Genomic DNA, 20266 nt, shown 5'->3' with positions numbered 1-20266 from the left:
TAAATTAAAAATGGTCTTTTATTATTTAATTTAACATATTTCTCATTGTTTCACATGTCTTGTGGTGTATGCATATTTTTAACTGTATATTATTATGCACCCATTCCCTAGGTTTTTGTATGGGAAACCCTTCTTGATTTAAAAAAAAAAAAAAAAATCATAAAATTGTGCGAGTACAAATAGCTAAGTGTGCCTCGAGGATCCAAGGCAAATGCACTGAGGGGTATATATTACCATTACCCATGATTTGTACCTCACCTTAAGGATGAGGAAGACAGCAAATTAATTGGCTTTCATTCCTTGTATGCATGTGCACTAACAGCTAATTCCAAAGAACGATAACAGCATAGCAGATGTAACATCCTTTCGATACTACACAAATGTTGTAACTGTGGTAAGTTGAAGTAAAACAGAAAATAATGCATCAATGCTTGGAGAGAATTGGTGAGGAAAGGTTTGTGGGAGGATAAGATATTGCCAAATTTAAGAAAACTGAAAATCTATGAAGTGGTTCATGTCAGACACCACATGACAAACTGAAAGTAACACTTGTTTCACAGTACACATTTTAGATATCCTTACAGTTTAAAATTATTTTTAATAAATAGTTTCTTGCATAAACATGTGCTTAGACAACTTGTGATATTTTTTTACTGTGTCTACATTTGTATGCTGTTCATTTATAGTTTAAAACTTGCGTGTGGTATAATCATTGTACATTTCTCCACAAAAGAGGTGACAGAACATAGGTTTGACACTAGAATTGAAGAACACATTTAGAGAAATAATAAAAAAAGAAACCAGATGTTGCCAAGCATGTATATTTATGCTGAAAGCTATTTAAGAAAAAGAATTTTATGATTGTTGGAGGCAAATTAGATTTTTACAGAAAGGAAAGTTAAAGAAGTTTGTTTAGAAACAGTGTACATTAGGAAATTTCAAATTACTCTTAATTAGAAACAGTGGGAGGGATGTAAAGGACAAGGAAGTTGTCGCTTCATTCTTTTTATTATATCTTTTCTTAGTGTCATTGTAATGTGCAGTCAAGAAACTTCAAAAGTTTTGGAATGTGATGCTGCAGTACATTTATTTCATTTTTTTAAATAATTGCAAATTTTGCAAAAGTTGATTTTTTTTGGCCATTAAAATATTCATTAGTTTAATGGGCAAAAAAAAAAGTTTATTAATTATATTTACCGTATTTCCCTATGTATAAGACGCACCTTTTTTCGAAAAATTTGGGGTCAAAAAACTGGGTGCGTCTTATACAGTGGTTGTAGATTTTTTTAACATTTCATTTCCTGCTTTTTCACGCTTGTTGTCTTTGTGCTCATTGTTTCGCACTTGTTACCAGTATATTAGGTTACGTTTTGCCACGTTCTGCCCAGAAATGGCTCAGAAAAGATTTTCGTACAGTGCTGAATTCAAGTTATGAGGAGTGTATGAATTTTATGATGAATAAAACTTGAGTTCAATAACGTTATGTAATACATTTTTTTTTTCAAATTTCGGGCCCCAAAATTAAGGTGCGTCTTATACATGGGGAAATACGGTAAATGTTCTGAAAAATATTGGTAACAAAATAGAATATGAAACAATTAATCTCTACCAAATTTAAGTTTGTGGAGGCATTAATTGCATGAAACTTTGGCATTACTCCAACAAACAAATTAAGTTAATAATAATAAAAATAAAAAAAAAACTTTGAGATTAATAAATAAATTAACAGAAAATTTGTGAATATTTGTTAATAACATATTTCAATGAAAAAAAATAAATTTCTGGTAATTCTGACTTTTGAGTGTAATGAATATTATAAATAGTAATGGAAAATCATCCACATCGTTTCATGTTGGTTTGTGAGATTGGGAGCATGTTTTCAGTATTTTTTCTTTTTTTACTTTTCCAGTTTTAGATACTGCAGGACAAGAAGAGTTTAGTGCAATGAGAGAACAGTATATGCGCAAAGGAGATGGATTTTTGTTGGTGTACTCAGTCACTGATAAGCAAAGTTTTGAAAATATCAGACATTTCCACACACAGATTTTAAGGGTTAAAGATAGGTAAATATGTGATCAATTTTGTATTTAATTGTATTTTGGACTTTAACATGTTTTATGTAAGTGAAATACACTGTATAAAGTTCCTCTTGAGTTTTTTAACAGATGCTGTAGACAAATGAACACTCATGGTTTGCTATATTTTTGTAGTTATTATTGTTATTATTATTTGGTTTTTAGGAGCATTAGCAACTAAGGCCATATTGCTCCGGGAATATGCGGTGGTCATTCCCTGACCTTTCCGCTTCCTCCGTATTTAGTGGTGACGGGCTCGAACCCTGGTCTAATCAAGAAGCGTCTACGCACTGCTGCTTCTTCCCACCTGGCTATGGAGGCACCCATTTTTGTAGTAAATCACTCAGAATTTTCAAGAGAGTATTAGTATTAGCCATACAGTGGAAAAAAGCCACAGGCTTTTATTGCATCAGCCAAAAAAAAAAAAAAATGTAGATTAAGATTAATGATTGCTTACCTCCTCACATAGGTAACTATCCAGTTGACCTTTGAATTTCTTCAAAACTGTCAGCCTCAACTACCTGTGAAGGCAGCTTGTTCCAGTAATCAACAACTCACTAACCAAAAGAAAATTGCCTACAGTATAGTCTAAACCTCTTCCCTTGTAATTTGAATTTATATCTTAGTTCTGGAATTATTTATAACAGTGAAAATATTGCCCTCATTTATTATACTAACCCCTCTCAGAGCTTTATAAAATCACTCAGGTCTTCTTTAAGGTATCCGGTTGCCAAGCTCTGTAGTCCATGTAGTCAGTCTTTCCTCAAAGTCTTGCCCATTTGCTGATTTCACCATGCGAGTTCCCCCTTCTTTGGACCCTTTTCAAGAATTTTTTTTTTCCAGATGAAGTCTCTATACTTAGACATAGTATACCAAACGTGGTCTTACAATTGCCTTATACAGTGGGATTATGACCTCGCTATCTTTGTAGGATATTGCTTGATAAATCATCGATAGGATACCATTGGCTTTCTTTGCAGCCTATTTACACTCCTCAAAGAACTTCGTAACTGCCCGTACTGTAACTCTCAGATCCCTTTCTTCCTCTACTGTTTTTAATTCAACCCACACAAAGTGTACAATTTTTTTTGTGGGTTGTTATTGCCCAAGTGGAAGGCCCTCAATTTTGCTGCATTAAAACATAGCTGCCACTTTTCTGACCAGTCTTGAAGTCTGTTCCAGTCATCTTGAAGAAGTGCTGCTTGGCACTGATCATTAACAACTCTCCCAGTCTTCATTGTCTGTAAATTTTGAACTGATCCTTGGGGGTCCCCACTTCTAATGTTATATACCAATACAGTAACCTCTCATGGGAGACTAAGTCAAACACCTTTTCTTCTTAACAAACCCATATTGTTGTGTACATTTCTGTCTAAATGTCCCTGTTCTTATTCGCCCATAATAAGACACTCTTAAACAGTGCCTCCAAGATCTTCCCTTGGAAAATTACTACTGAAGTGAGATTGACTGGTTGGTAGTTACCTACTGGACTCTTAGAACTGTCTTTATGTATTGACAATACGTTAGCACTTCTCCAATCCAAAAGAATCTCTCCTGAGTCCAATCATGCCCTCGTTGGTTCAGTATACTCTCTGGCTTCCTCCTTCAGAATTACTAGGTACATCATCTCCAGGAGCCTTACTTGGCTTCAGGCTCAAGAGTTTTTCTAATAAATCATCTAATTTCAAAATCACTTCATGTCTTGGACTCACTTGCGCAGCCTCTTCTCAGCATGAAGAGGCTCTTCTTTGCTGTCTTAGCCAATGCTTTCTGATACTGAGTCTTGGTTCACTAACCTTGTACGTGGTACTATTACAAATTAACTTGTAGTTGTTATCGTCTTCAGTACTTGCATTGCTCTGTAACTTTCTCATGCTACCTTTTTCCTGCTCTATTAGACTGGCCAGGTAAGTGTTCATCCATCTCCTCATCCTTCTCATGTTATATTTTCTTAATGGTATATACTGTTCATCATGGCTTCTGTGATTATTGCTTTAAAGATATTACATAATTCTAATGTATTCATCCTCTCTTCTGCAATCTGCCGATTTAATAGATGCCAGATAGCACCTTAAACTGTCATAGTCCACTTTTTTGAAATTAAAACCCATGCCTTTAACTACTGCAACATCTTTCTTTCTTTCTTCATTTTTCAGCTAATAACTACATGATCACTATCTGCCAGTGGTTCCTGTATAATTCCTACAATGTCATCTAATTTTGTGAGTAATGTTTGAGGTCTAGAATATTCTTATCCCTAGCATTTTCCCTAACATGCTGGTTGGTACAAATAATCTAGTTTATTTAAAAATTTTGTTTCTGAAGTTATAGTTTCTTTTCACTTATTCCAATCAGTTAGGGGCAGATTTGAAGTCGCCCATAATAAGACATTCACACTTTTGCCCATTCTATCTGCATGTAGAGACCCTCGTCATACTCGTCACAATCCTCTGGTCTGTAGGTTATTCTCACTCTCATTATACCTTTGCTTCTAACTCATGCCATGTCGATTCTATGCTGCCAGGCATAACTTCTCACTCGGGAAAAGCTCTTTTCGTGCTTAGGCTGCTTTTGATAAGAAGTATGACCCCCCCCCTCCTCTTTCCCAAATACAGTTGATTCCGGTTAATTGGGACACATCGGGACTAGTGCATTTTGGCCCGATTAAGCGGCTGCCCCAATTATCCAAAGTTTCACGTAAAAAAAAAGTTAAAAATACAGTGGACCCCCCACTTTACAATTGGTTCACTATACAATCAAATCACGTTACGATGGAGTCACCTAAGTAAAGTACCATTCAGTATACAATGTGTAGTAAGTGCTGGTCATTGTGAATTGAATTTTAGTTCAATTAAACAGCGATTCTAATTAGTGAAAATAGGAGGAATATTATCCACAGGCTATAAAAGTAAAGATATATTAAGCACAAATTTACCCTTTATTACCTTACCAATTAAAAAATTAAATGATACGTGAAAATCGGAATTAATACGTACTGTAATAAGTACATACGAACTAGTTGACATTTCTGTTCACTGACATTTGTGGGTGGGGGTTAAAATTCAAAACAGTAAAAAGATAAGCAATCAATAACAAAGAACACAGCACACACACACACACACACACACACACACACACACACACACACACACACACACACACACACACACACACACACACACACACACACACAAATTACATGTAACACAATACGCGCAAGTGAGAACAGAATAACAAGTTATGAATTTTTAAAAATAGGAATGAAGAGAAGATTATGAAAATTAATTTTTTTATATGATTGAAGATTTCATGGAAGTGTAAACACATTTTACCATAATAAGCCACAGAATTCCAGCTGTCGGTATTATTGCAAATTCAATAAGATCGAGTTTACTATCCATTTATAATAGATTGCACTAACCGAAAAGCCCAGTTAACAGGTGACTGTTAATTGTTTTTATTGTTTTATGGTTGTGACCTCCAGAAATTGGACCGCACCACGTGGTACGGTCGGAGACAATCGTAGAGTGATCTCCAGTGCTGCAGTCTCCTGCCCCGATTAAACGGCATGTTGTCCCAATTAAGCGAAGTAAACCCTGGCTATTTTCTCGATTGGGTTCTGTTTTTTAAGATTTGCCCCAAATAAACAGCTGCTCCGATTAACCGGTGGCCCAAATAACCGGAATCCACTGTACATTATGTATACCATAGTGGAACTTATCATCCCCAGTTTGCAGGTGTCACCATGTTTCTGTTAGCCCTGGTATGTCAGCATTAGCAGTATGTCCTAAGCAGGAGTTTCAATTTTCCCATTTTATTGACAACACTCTTAACATTACTGTAGACACAGTTAAGACTATGTATTCTTCTGTAGTTTACTACTCTGACACATCCCTTGAAGTTGTTTAGGCTTGTTTCCCTAGCTTTATCTTCCCACTCATTTGAATCGATGGTGCCCCCAGAGCATCTTGCCAAAATCAGCTGTTATGGCAACAAATAAGAATTCTTGAGATGAGTGAAAGCATTAGTTTGTCCCATACATATAGCTAAATGCATATCTGTATCCCTTCTCTCCCCTCACTAGAAATTTTCCCGAACCCTTAAGGTATCCTCAGTGATACTGGCAAAAACCTTTGCACCACCTTTGTTCAAATGAATACTGTTTCTTCAAAATAGATTCCTTCTACCTACAAGTGCAGGCCACACTGATAAAATATTTCTCCCAAAAGCCCTGAGTGTCCTTCAAGTCTATAGTTAATCCACAAGTCTTTCAACATATAATCCCTCCTATTGTGTTTAGATAGAACTCATGGCATTTTTTCAGCATGGTTGTGTATTTTTCCTACAAATTTTCAGGTCACATTTGTTTAATATCATTAGTTGCCCACAAATGCTCTCTTTATCCCCTCTCCCCAAAACTGACAGTTTGTTGGTTGTGTCATCAGTTGTTACTCCCAGCAAACACACCTTGGTGATGGTCTACCTATCTTCATTACAAAAAAATGTCTGTTTACCTGACAGTAGTCTCCCAATAAATTAAATTTCTCTCAACCAGAGCAGTGTGCACTTGACTGTTCTGTTCTTGGGACCTTTATTTTGGGGTTCATCGCTTGGCAGGTCACAAGATACTAGCCTCTGACAAGCTCTCAATTATGATTGTTTCTAGGGTAAACACCTGTTGTTAAGTGAAAAATTTTTCTAGCAATGAACCAAGTTTTAATTTGAGATTGGTAAACTCCTTATATCAGGTTCAAAGAAAAGAATAATCAGTTGAGCTTGGTTTGTCTACTAGACCAACCTTAGAATATATGCCACAAGTGACAAACACAACTCACTCTGGAAATGCCTCTAGGCATTTCCATCTGAGTTATGTCGTTGGACAATGTATTAAAAGTGAATTTTTGTAAAAACCATTATTTCGGATCTTTCCCTTAATGAAAACACCAAACACCAAAGGTATTACAACCTGTAGTACTAAGTACCATGTGTAGGTTGAAAGTTGAGACGAAAGAAGATACTTGTTGACATTAGACTTGAATTTCTGTAGATTGTAATTTTCAGGAAACGTGTGAAGGAAGGTTATTCCAGAAAACAGAAGTTGAAGGAATACATGAACAAGAAAAGTTGTTTCTATGAGTTTGAAGTTGGAAAGTAATAGGATACTGACTGATTGCTGCATCTGTTCAAACTGGTTTTGAAAAGAGAAGGAAAATTATAGAAGCTGTTTCAGAACATTGCCCATGGAAGTATCCATAGAAAAGGCTTGCAGCAGAAACAGAACATCTCTGATACAGAGTGGAGAGACTATGTAAGAGATGGGTCATTAGTTAACATAACTGCCCTCTTTTGAATGGAGTCTCAAAGCCTAAGAAAAGATATAGGGGCACTGCAACAGAGGTGGGAACAATATTTCATGGTAGGACAGAGTTTTAGGATTGAAATTGAGTTATCTTTGCCACAATGGGGAATTACCTGGAGATCAGCATTTAAGGAATTGGTAGTGGATATTTGAGAAGTTAAAGTTGCTTGTGCTGGGCAAGGTTTCTCAAAGTGAAAGGTGGAATGTAATGTGCTATCAGTGGCAAATCTATGAATGGGATTTCCTGTCAGTACAAGGTCATTAATATACAAGAGAAAAAGATTGCGAGGAAGGACTGAACTTTGGGAACTAACTGAAGTTAGGAGACAGAGCCATCTACCATCCACCACAATGAGGAGCTGGAGAGAGAAAACTGGATACCCAATTACAAAAAAAAAAAACAGTTGGAAATCCATAACATGGAAACTTACTTAGAAGGCCTTTATACTAAACATGATCAAAAGCCTTTGAAATGTCAAGAGTAATGTAACTGCTTGAGTTTCACCAAATTTTTCCATTGAATTTGTCCATAGATGGGCCAGTATATCACCAGTGGATCAAAACTGACTGAATCCATGTTAACGATCATTGATCAGATGGAAGGTTTCAAGATAGTTTGGGAGTTAGCATTTATTGGATTTCTGTATTAATTTAGAGTAAAAGTAAAAAGAGTAAAAGTAAGTGCAATGGGACAATCATTAGATGGGAGGGATTTGTCACCCTTTTTAGGAAACTGGATGGATGTGAGCAAATTTCCAAGCAGAAGAAAAAACACACCAGTGGAATAAGAAAGTGTAAAAAGGCAACACACAACAGGACTAAGCTTAGGAGCACAGGTTTTGAGAACAAGTGGAGAAATACCATCAGGACCAGGAGCTTTCTTGGCTTCAAGATTGTTCATAATTCTTCTGAACAAGATTGAATAAAATTTCTTAAGCCCAAAGTTTGAACTTGAGATTTAAAAATTTAAATTTATGATATATTACAGAATTTAAATTAAAGTATTATAGAAATTAAACTTATTGCATCTTTATCGACGAGCCAAGTTAAAATTAAGCTACTGAGGTTACCAAAAAGAATTTAACTTAGCAGAAATACTTCAGAAAAGTTAAGAATTAAATTTACAAAACATTGTAGAAATTAATTTCACAAAATTATTGAAATAAGATTTAAAAATTACAGAAATTAAATTTAAACAAAAATTTTGTCTACCCGGCACCTGATCTTAATCCCCTTCAGTTAATCTGCCATAACCAACTTAAAACACATCTGCTCTTTTCAGCTGCCTACAGTAGTAGAATGGGTGACAGATATGAGCATACAACAAAAGAATCAGTGCACAGAGAATGGGAATACTATAGGAATGTGTAAATTGTATTTGCTGACTTTTCAAAATAAAATTCTTAGCAATGCAGAAATTACTCCACACATTACAACAAACTACAATCACATGATAAGATGATCAGGAACTGGTAGCACAAGTTCTTGGAAGCAGACGGCATCCATGATTGGCTTGGAAGTGCCCAACCTGTTTTAAGCAGTGATAAGGTTGATTGAATTTGAGTTTATTTGTAGTGCTCTATGCTGTTTGTTTGTTTGTTTGATTTTTAGGAGCATTAGCAACTAAGGCCATATTGCTCCAGGGATATGCGGTGTCATTCCCTGATCTTTCTACATCTTCCGTATTTTGTGGTCACGGGCTCGAACCCCGGTCTAATCAAGAAGCGTGTGCTATGCACTGCTGCTCCTTCCCACCTGACTACGGAGGCGCCAATGCCCTATGCAACTTGTACAAAGTGCTGCACAAAAGGTTGAGGCTACAGGTATACAAAGTTCAAATAGTGTATCAGTTGACCAGCAGCATCTCATAGTGGCAGCAGTCCACAGAAGACTTACTGCATCACATTGTAGAAGATGAGCATTATCTCTAGATTTTCGATGAAGCTATATTTCATGTTTAGAGTGAAGTGAAGTGAATAGGACTATATCTTTATATAATGTTTATCTAGTTCTTAAATCAGATAACCAGAAATCTGATTTTCTTTGCTGTTCTTTATCACTACATCCATTTTTAACACAATATAACATGATCATATGTATATCTGAGGTAATATAAAGCCAAATGCCATCGGGTAGCACATCCAAGATAGCCTGCAAGTTAATGCACAGCACAGGATGGCTCAGTACATGACTGTAATTAGTTATTTTTTATTCCATGAGCAGATAGTCAATGTACTTACCTACTTGGATATGCACCAACCTTATGTATTACCCTGAATTTGGTACCTGAAACCACATGCTGTAAAACTGAACTCTCCCCAGACTGGGGTCTTGCTGTTTGCCAGTATATCAATAATATGAATTTCTAGGATGATGGATTGACAGAGCTAAACAAATCCCTTGGTCACCTCATTCTCCAAACAAAAGTCCCCTTAACATCTTGTTTGGGTAGGTTAAGGACATGGTGTATCTCACTACTCGCAGGATTGATTATGTGGAGACCTATAACACAAATGCCATCACGATGATAGAATTGCAGTGGCAAGAAATCATTTTCCATGCATGTTAGAATGGTTATGTTCCATACTACCAAGGTTGCTAACTTGAGATTACTAAGATAAGCAATGAAATGTTGAGAAATTTATTGACACCTTGCATAGTAAAACTTAAGTCTAGTTAAAATAATCATGAAATAAGTAAATTTATGAAAATTATAGCGCATTATATTTACTGTCATATGAATTTACTTAATTTATGCAAGTTGCTAATAAATATACTCAAAAACAAGTATTGAAAGAAGTAAGGCAGAAATTTTTTAAATTTTGTTTTAGAATTTGTTGAATTTCATTAGTCCTGCCAATTTTATAAGTGGTTACTGTAGCCCTTCCATGTAAGCCTTAAGCTCTTTATTCTGCATTCATACAAAAAATTCTATATGCTGAAAAATAAGACATGAAGAAATGTTTTGATTCTTGATAAATTTTTATCTAGTTCTTAACTTGGATAATCAGGGATGTAATTTTTGTGATTCTATTTTCTTCATCACTACGTCCATTTTTAACACCATAACATGATCAAATGAACCTCTACCAGGTATGACAAAAATATAACATTACTATGCTTGTAATAAAGGTGTAACATAATTCAGAATTATTCACTTTTTTGAAGCCACCTTTATTTTCGATCTATTATGAACACAACTGTGAAAAATATATTTTTTTTATATTGAAAATGTATATTTTTAATTATTCTTTATAAAATACCCCTTTCCCCATGACCCACTTTACAAATGCACTCTAGACATGTTTTTATAACTTGTTTATTGATGCTTGCATGTGGGCATTACCTTTGCTCTGTGAGTGAAACTTGAAAGAAAAAAATCAAAATCCACTCACTTCAGCCATTGGATAAGAATGATAAATGTAAACAACATCTGATGCTAGCATGCTCAGTGAATGGACAGTAAAAAAGCTGCCGATCTTAAATTCAAATTTTAGAATACTCGATAATTATATTTAAGAAGTTCAATGAAACCTAAAAACCATTTGCTGTTTCCCTCTTTTTTATTGCAAACTTCTTCAGTAACAAATCAGTTAATGATACAGATTGAAAGTCAAACCAATAATGAAGGAATACTAAAATTTACACTGACATCACTTTAATTGATATTTTTATTTTCAAATTTAAGTTGCTGTGGTGGACTTTTATCACTAATATGCCCAGTAGAGAGTTAAAGGAAAATATGTACAGCAGGGGTTTTGTCACTATTTGGTTTGTGGAAGATCTTCATGCTATTACATACAGGGCCCATTTTGTTAGAATTTGGTGTAATTATATATGTAAGGATTCTAGGCATTGCAGCCAATAGCACAGTTCAAACCAAAAGAAGTAGGCCAACATAATGATACTTTCTTTTCCTTCAAACTTCATTGTTGGCATGATGTACTCTAGTAATGTTGTTGTCTGAAAATTCTTAAAAATGAGATAAATCTGCTCACTTGAGCTTTGCAAATTCAACTTTTTTTTACTCTATTTCTGTAATGTAGAATTTAAGATCTTGAATTTTGAATGGAATTTAAGATCAGTGGACAATGATTGATCTGTGGGCTGCTCTTCTACTGTGGAAATTAAGTTTGCAACATTGCATGGCTGCAGTGACTAGTGCAGTCTTTCTATTAATAGTTGGCTCTGTTTTTAGTAGATGCACATGCTTTCACTTTTGTTGATGTCTAGACCGTGACTGTCTGCCAAGACTTGGAGTAAAGTACTTATTATTTTGGAATCTGAAGAATAATTAGTTTACTCCAAGCTAAAACTGGTTGTGGACGGTTCAAAGGAATTGTAGCAGCATACAGTGAATAAATTGACATATACTTGACAGTGTCAATAGGTGACAGTGAAAGATGACACTGAGTTCTGTACTGCAGTTTATAATGGCTGCTGATATCTATGATGCTCTCTTAACAGGCACCTCCGTAGCCAGGTGGGAAGGAGCAGCAGTGCGTAGCACACGCTTCTTGATTAAACCGGGGTTCGAGCCCGTTACCACCAAATACGGAGGATGCGGAAAAGGTCTGGGAATGACCCCCGCATATCCCGGAGCAATATGGCCTTAGTTGCTAATGCTCCTAAAAACCAAATCACAAACTCTCTTAACACTTTTCGAACTGCCTCTTCTTTGCACATAGACCTACTTCAATAGTTTCGGGGGGGGGGGGCATCAGTGCTTTTGGGAAGCTAACATTTTACAAAAAAAAAAGTAATATAGATAGCAATAGGTGATATTATCATTTCTTGGTTTAGTACCTTTGTCCAAACCTTTTCACAATTACTAAATGAATCTAGATTTTTTTTTTATTAAATTTTCTACTTTATATAATTATGTATCCTCCCTTTCCATAACCATAAGAAACTTATGAATTATTTTTTCAGAGACGAGTTTTTTAAAGCACAATATTTTTTCCTTATGTCACCACTTTCAGTTTTAAATAAATGCTGTATTAAAATGCTGTATTAAAATGTTGCTGTTGTTTCAGAGACACCTATCCAATGCTACTAGTAGCCAATAAAGTTGATTTGGTACATTTAAGAAAAGTTACAGAAGAACAGGGTAGAGAATTAGCAATTCAGTTAAAGGTAAGTAAGTTATTTCAAGGATATAATGCAGCCAGTCTTTCATGCTTAAGTTTGCAATTACATTTGGTAAAAATGATTAAGTTAAATGAATCAGTTTTCCTATAAGAATTAATGTGTAAACTGCAGATGCTTTCTTTCAGACAAATATAATCAGCATTTTTCTACCAAAAAGCAAACGGTTAGCTGGACTTTGAGTAATGCCCTGCAGAAATCTGGTGTGTGTGTGTGTGTGTGTGTGTGTGTGTGTGTGTGTGTGTGTGTGTGTGTGTGTTATTCAAAAAAAAGGTTGACTCTACACCCAGTTTTCTTCCTGTTTTGTTAGTCCCTAGGGAGGTTTTAGGTTTAATTTGATAACGCCTTCCACAGAAACATAGTGAACATTTGATTTGGAATACTAGCTCTGATCGTTTTTAGAATATTCTTCTAGACCTTTGTGCCAAAGGTCTAGAAGAATGTTAGCCTGTTGATCATGTTAGCCTGTTGATCCATATTTCTTGTGCACTTCTCCCTCCCCCTCCCCCAAAGAAAAACCTGCTCTACAGATTTCACATCATGGATATCACTTGGTGAGGTTTTGGTAAAAACATTTTTGAATTTGGTAATATAAGGTTTTAAGCATATTATTTGATATTTGAATGTGCCTGGAATACATATGTGTATAATGTAATGCATACATTGCCTGACTAAGAAACATTTGAAAATTTAATGGATTTTTAAATGTATAAGTAGCCAAAGACAGCAACTGTCCTCTTGAATTTTCATCATAGTTTTTCTCGTACAATTGAAGATTAGAAGTTTTTGAGTTCTTTTCGTGCTTTCCCTCAACTGATTTCAGATTTGGGGATTATACAAATTACAGTGTGGGTCTTTTTTGCTGTAAAGTTCTCAGTGTTTTAAGACTTGCTTATAAATCTTATAAATCTCAGACTTGCATAAATCAGTATTTATGCCTGTAGATAGTGGTGGAACAACTTTTCCCAGCAAAGCATTACCATGGCATCACTGTGCCACTTTAGTATCCTGTTTTTAAGAAAAAGGTAAGAACAAGATTCATATCACGTAGCTCCTCTGTGATAAAGTCTAGGCATCATTCAAAGCAATATTCATTGTCTCCCCCCTCCCTCGACAAACACAATATAGTAAAATCCAGTTACAACAAACTCCTTGGGGCGAATGTACAAATAATTTTTTTGTACCAAATTTTGCTGTAGTGAATTTTGCTAAAAATTATTTTAAAAGAATTAGTATTTATTTAAATAACTTCTGTTATACTTTATTAATTATGTAAATAATAATTTCTGCTTTCTTTTACTTAAATGTATAATTTAAAATCAATATATAATAAATAAAATTACAAAATATGTATACTACAAAAGTAAAGATATTTTGTTCAGAATGTGGTATTTTTATAAGACATACTACACATTCAGAAATATGGTACAGTAGATATAACATGTTATTTTTCATTTCTTAATATCTTAGTTTTGTTAAAACTCCCTTTTTTTTTTTTTTTTTTAATCCCCTCAAGTGAATTATTCCATAGCTGTATTTACAATATGAGCTATACAGTGCCATTCATAATTTTTGAATAAAGGTTTTCTTTTGTTCTAAACCAGCACATTTAAGCATAGACAGAGTTTTTTGAAAATAGTTTGTTATACTTATTAAAATTATTTCATTCAAATTAGACTTGCAAAGCACTAATAATAAGGGGGAATCAGCCAGAAACTAGAATATTTCTAGTTTCTGGCTGATTCCTGTTGTAGTGTGATTTTATTGTAATTGTTTTCACAGGAATACATAGTCACAAAAATTTTGTGACATATGACATGTTTCTGATCATGTGAGAGTTGTACATATTTTCTTTCCTATATAAAATTATATTATCTAATAATGCCAGTAATATTTCCAGGCTATCAATTATATCAACTTCCATTCTTATTAGTTAATTCCAGTGTAAAATAATTGTAGTATTTTATGAAGGTGTGAATAGTTTAAGAGACTGGCCATGCCTCAGTGTTGTAAGCAACTCTAGCATTGTGATAGTGGTGCATGTTGTTTGGTGGTGGTATTGATAGTCAGTTATATTCTAGAGGTTGCTATTGAATTTAGTTGTGTTTGCAATTTTGTAGAAAGTAATGTTTTTAATATGGTAGATGCAAATGATATTTCACATGCTTTGAAGCAAAGATGATTGAATTTTGCATGAAGCTGAAAAAAATTAACAAGAAGATGCTGCAACTTCAACAAATTTTTGGACTGTATAAATCAGATTTTATTCAGTTAGTCAAGCCATTTCAATAATGGCAACATTGATTAAGGACCACTCTTACCAAAGAAAAGGTTATGCTGTTGTATCACATGAGAGATTCAATTACTTATAAGTGGATATATTAAATAAACGGTGGTTTCTGCTGCTGGATAATATTAGACCATATGTTGCACAGTCATAAGATGCACAAATAGCCATTGGAAGTATATAACAAAAGCCCCTATCCTATAGCTCAGATATCTCTGCTTACATGTACAAATTTGGTACACTATAGAGTTAAAAGAAGTCACTGAAACTATGAAGGCAAGTCAACTTGTTTTAATTACTTGAACATTGAAAATACATTTTGAAAAATAGCCTGTGATATGTGTTTGAGAAGTGGATAGAATGTTTTGTAAGAAGTGGATTATATGTGAAGGCTCTTATTTTGTAAAAGAAATATAGTAAAGCCCCGCTATTCGTGGTATCTGTATTCGCGATCACTGATTTAATATAAAATGTAACCTAAAAAAATGTGAATTTTGAAGCGCTGTGAATATTTTTCGCCATAAAAAAATATGGGCGTGGCTAAAATTATCTTTCCCGGTCAAAACAGCGCTCAGTGGGTGGGGGGAGAGGGGTGACAAAATCGCGAGCGTGGATGTTTCTTGTTAATCCTTGTTCAGTATGTGTTATGCGCTTGTCATGGAAGGTTTCGTCGTTAAAAGTGATAAATTTACCATTTTGCAGTGTAAAACAGCGCTCAGTGGGTGGGGGGAGAGGGGTGACAAAATCACGAGCGTGGATGTTTCTTGTTAATCCTTGTTCAGTATGTGTTATGCGCTTGTCATGGAAGGTTTCGTCGTTAAAAGTGATAAATTTACCATTTTGCAGTGTAAAACAGACTTTTTCGAGTGTGTTAATGGAAGAAAGTGACTTTATTGTGGACAAGTTCTTTCTAACCCGTACAAAAATATGGCTACAAATAACAAGAGAAATGTGAAAATATCAAAGAAGGTGATGACATTAGCAAATAAAATTGAGTTATTAGACAAAATTTCTAATGGTGAAAGTGTCTCCTCAGTGGCAAAACATTATAAAATCAATGAGTCAAAGGTATGATCAATCAAAAAATCGGAAGAAAAAATCCACCGTAGTGTCCGTGAAAACGTGCTAATTGCTTCAAAAATTTGCTCTGTAACTCGTGATGTTAAATTAGAAAAAATGGAAAAAGCTTTAAATCTGTGGATAGAAGACCGAACGCAAAATAAAATTCGTTAAGTTCACTCATCATTCGTGAAAAGGCAAAACTCCTTTATCAACACTTTAGCGAAACTGGTGATAGCACTGGCGGGATAAGTTTTTTTGCTAGCAAAGGTGCTGGTTTGAAAGATTTGTTTGAATTTCTAATAAATATTACATTTAATATTAAATTGTTTCTTATTTTCATTTCGATGCCATATGCTTGCATTTAACTATGTCTATGTACATAGTCATATTATGAAGGTACATATAATACATACATAGACAAAATTTTAGACTAGTTTTTCTTATATATTTCATACTTTGGAACGGAACCCCTTTATTACTATGTGAGCCATAACTCAGTATTCGTGTTTTCTGTATTCGCAACATTTCTCAGGAATTTTACGCCCCCCCCCCCCGAAATAGCAGGGGTTTACTGTAGTTCTTTATTTCCAATTCCAAATGACAGGTACAGTTTGGGCATCAACTTTTTAAGCACCTTTCATGTGTCAGAGCAGACCAAATCAAATTAAACTTTATTGTACGGTAAACTCCTAAAACTCCTCTCCTAAGATTCAGTACTGTTCTCGAAACTTAAAAGGGTTTTTCTTTTTTTTAGATATTTAATATTAAAATCCTTTTGGTTTTAGTATATTGTGCATGTGCTTCTAAAATGTTTCTTTATATTGTTATAGATTCCTTACATAGAAACTAGTGCCAAAGATCCCCCACTAAATGTTGATGCTGCCTTCCATGAGGTAGTTCGTATTATCAGGTAAGATGATATTATGTTGAAGACAACATTAATTTAAAATAAAAATGTCTGTATAAATAAAACAATATAGAGAATATCAAATTAAAAAAGAAATTTAAGAAGCTTTTTGAGTATGGGCTTACTTTTATCAACCAGCTACAGTCAGTTCTGCTATAACGCGCATTTTCACAACGTGACTGATATATTAGGGAACAATGTGAGTATAACGTGATTTTCACGTTGATCATGCACGATTTTGTCTGTGAGTAACACCAGGTGAATGCAAAACCCGGCACTAAGCTGAATGTAGTGACCTGCGCAGCAATACATACAAGTTTACTAAGCTTAAAAAATGTTAAGTGTTAAATTTGTGAGAGCTATATTTCTCATTTAGTGTAATTGTATTGGTCGGAGACACACTGTTGTCATTCGCTGTATTCACAAGATAACACTTGATATTGTAGGCTGACTCATAATTTCGGGAGCTCACATTTTTCTGTTCGAACAGAAATTTTGTGAGGCGTGACGGCATGAGCAGAGGAGTGCGTTTCTGGAGGTTACTACCATAAAACAATAAAAACAATTTTCAGTTACTGGTTTATTGGGTTTTTCTGTTAGTGCAGTGTCTTTATAAATGGGTAGTAAACTCTCTTTCTGCATTTGTGGCAATACCGATAGCTGGAATTCTGTGGGTTTTACATCATTATGGTGAAATGTGGTTGCCCTTCCATGAAATCTTCAATCATAAAAAGACAAATTTTCAGAATCTTCTCTTTGTTCCTATTTTTTAAGCTTCGTAAATTTGTCTCACTTGTGTAATTTGTGCGTGCTGTGTTCATCATTATTGATTGCTTATCTTTTTTACTATTTCAAAAATTTTACAATCCAAAAAAAAAAAGAATGTCAGTGAACAGAAATATCAATCAAGCAAACTTCATATCTTGTTGAGGTAAAGTGCACTATATTTACTGTAATATTTATTTATTTATTGGAAATTTAAGATGTTTAAACCTGTTTTAGCAATTTTATTGGGTTTCTAACTTTTTTTAGTGTTTTTACTTAAGAGACTGAACATGTTTTCTTTTTAGTGCTCTGCCCCTATATGATGCCCTATTTTTCCCATAAGTCCTGTTGTTTTTAAATTTAATGCATGAAATACCATAATATAGAGATTTTTAGGAACCCATATACCACATTATAGCAGAACTGACTGTACTTAGAAGTAGAGACAGCAATACATAAATGTCAAGAGAATCAATCCTGTCATTAGGGCAAATGGAGGGGCATTACAAGACATGGAGTTGTAAGGGAGGGGGTTGAATACTGAGCAAACACTTAATATGCATACCCTGATCTTAGGTTCCATTCTTATAAATATTGATTTCAATCATATAGTATCAGAGCTGTAATGATCAATACATTCTACGTTGATATTAATATTTGTAAGATAATAAGAGGAGTTTACCTCAATATAGTAGGTGGAAATGTACTATATTGAGGTAAACTCCTTATTCTTTTACAAATGATTTCAATCATATATGATTATTAAAAAAAAAAAAATGAGAGAGAGTTCCAGAACAAGCACATTAGGAGAAATGCCAAGCTGGGACCAAAAATTAAAAACAGTAGGTGCCACTTATTGAGGTCACATTTGGTGTACAAAAACTGATAGCATTAATGGAGGGATTTTTTTTTATTTTTTTATTTTTTATTATTTTTTTTTATTATGAAATATAAAAAATTACCAAGCTTTATTTATTATCCAGTATGGTATATATAGTACCTTACATACATAACTACAATATAAACACATATCAACTGATTTCAGTGTTGAAATAAAAAAAAATAGTAATAATAATTTAAAAAAAAATTAATATGAACTAATTAAAATTAATACGAATTAATTAAACACATTATAAACATACCGACCTATTTAAAAAAATTTCTCTGATGTTCATTGTTTTCAATCCTTAGCAGTTAAATTTTCAGTACATTCTTGTAACCTGTACAATAATTTGTAGTCTTCACTCCCTTCAGTTCTAATGCACTCCATAATACTTGTAAAAAGATTTTCTAATTTCTCTGGTTGTTGGCATAACTCTCTGGACCTCTGTTTGTTATCAGAATTTTCATTTTCCCCAGTGTCAAGTTTAACCAGTATAATTCCATTGACTATATCCTTTACTGATAGATCACCTGTTGGAAGATTTTCATCAATTTTTATCCACTTTTAAAATTTTGGGTAATATTAAATGAATTACTGTTATACTTGGTTTGCACTGCAATACTTTTTTCAATATTTATCACAACACCTGACTGAATAAATCTGGCTTTTCAAAAACAGTTTTTGATTGTATTTGTTCAAAAATTAAATCTCAAGCACTAGCCATATGCAGTGCATCTAATAACTTAATTCTTTTTACTGTGTCCTTAACTTGAGCATTGTTACTTTTTTCAACTTCTGCAATAATTTTTTGTTGCACTGAAAACCTTTGATTCCTTGATCCAAAGGTTGCAGTATGGATGTTGTATTTGCTGTAAGAGTTTTATGTTGTTGACTGCACATCCGGATGAGGGTAACAAGTACAGTTACTCTTTCTTTCTGCTTTTTTCTAGCTGTTGAATGTTCATTTCTGAATAATAAGGTATGCTCAGGCATTGCTCGAAAATAAACACCAGTTTTATTAGTGTTGAAAATACAGTCAGGACTAAATTCTTCCAATAAATTAGGTAAGACATTTTCCTCCCTTTTTTTGTGCTGAGCCTATATTCAAGTCTGATTTTTCTCCATGAAGTTTTTTATATGCAATGTCTCTCTCTCTCTCCTTCCACCTGCTTAGCCACTCATTTGTAGGCTTACAATCATTTACATAGAGTTTATTTGTAAATTCCTTTTGCATTTTTGAACCATCTCAGAAGCATAAGTCCATTCTTTTCCCATCTCTTTCTTTCCTGTTCAGATTTCCATTCTCAGTCACTCCTAATTCACGCGATTTTCTATTCTTTAAAAGTTTACGCCAAAGAGGCTGGGAAACAGTTTTAATGCAGCTTCTCTCTAGCTACACTTAGATAACGTATCATAAGCACTTAGAATCTTGTTCTTTTCACTCAAACTTAAATCTGTGTTTCTGCAACATTTCTGTTCTAAGAAAAAATAAATCATGGTTCAGTTCTCAATGGATGTTGGTTGCAAACTAAACCCAAGTCTATTGATGGAAAGCAGATAGTGGATACTGTACTGCACATATACACTGTGGAATAACATGATTACTTATGGGGAAAGCTTCAAATGTTTAGACATTGTAATTAAATACCAATAACTTATCATAAACATTTAGTCGTAAAACTTTATAATAGTGGGTTAAATTGCTCTTTCCCTAATTGTATAGCCCAATACCAAAAGCATCATTTTATTGATTTTTCACTTGCTTTTGTTTACAGGCACT

At 34.1% G+C, this 20266-nt stretch overlaps 1 protein-coding gene across 1 annotated transcript in view; it reads left to right on the top strand.

Annotated features, from left to right (window-relative positions):
- Positions 1 to 20266, top strand: part of LOC150090706 (ras-related protein M-Ras-like) — an 83620-nt gene that overhangs the window by 49866 nt on the left and 13488 nt on the right. Inside the window, exons 2-4 of the mRNA XM_090379511.1 lie at positions 1910 to 2063; positions 12471 to 12570; positions 16762 to 16841. Of these exons, the coding sequence (XP_090235637.1) occupies positions 1910 to 2063; positions 12471 to 12570; positions 16762 to 16841 (334 nt within the window). The remainder of the gene's footprint in view (positions 1 to 1909; positions 2064 to 12470; positions 12571 to 16761; positions 16842 to 20266) is intronic.

This window comes from Mastigoproctus giganteus, chromosome 1, assembly GCF_048544385.1.
Source record: "Mastigoproctus giganteus isolate SK-2022 chromosome 1, ASM4854438v1, whole genome shotgun sequence".
Classification (NCBI taxonomy): domain Eukaryota; kingdom Metazoa; phylum Arthropoda; class Arachnida; order Uropygi; family Thelyphonidae; genus Mastigoproctus; species Mastigoproctus giganteus.
The sequence above is the reverse complement of the archived record's forward strand: the minus strand, read 5'-3'. Positions and strand labels throughout refer to the sequence as shown.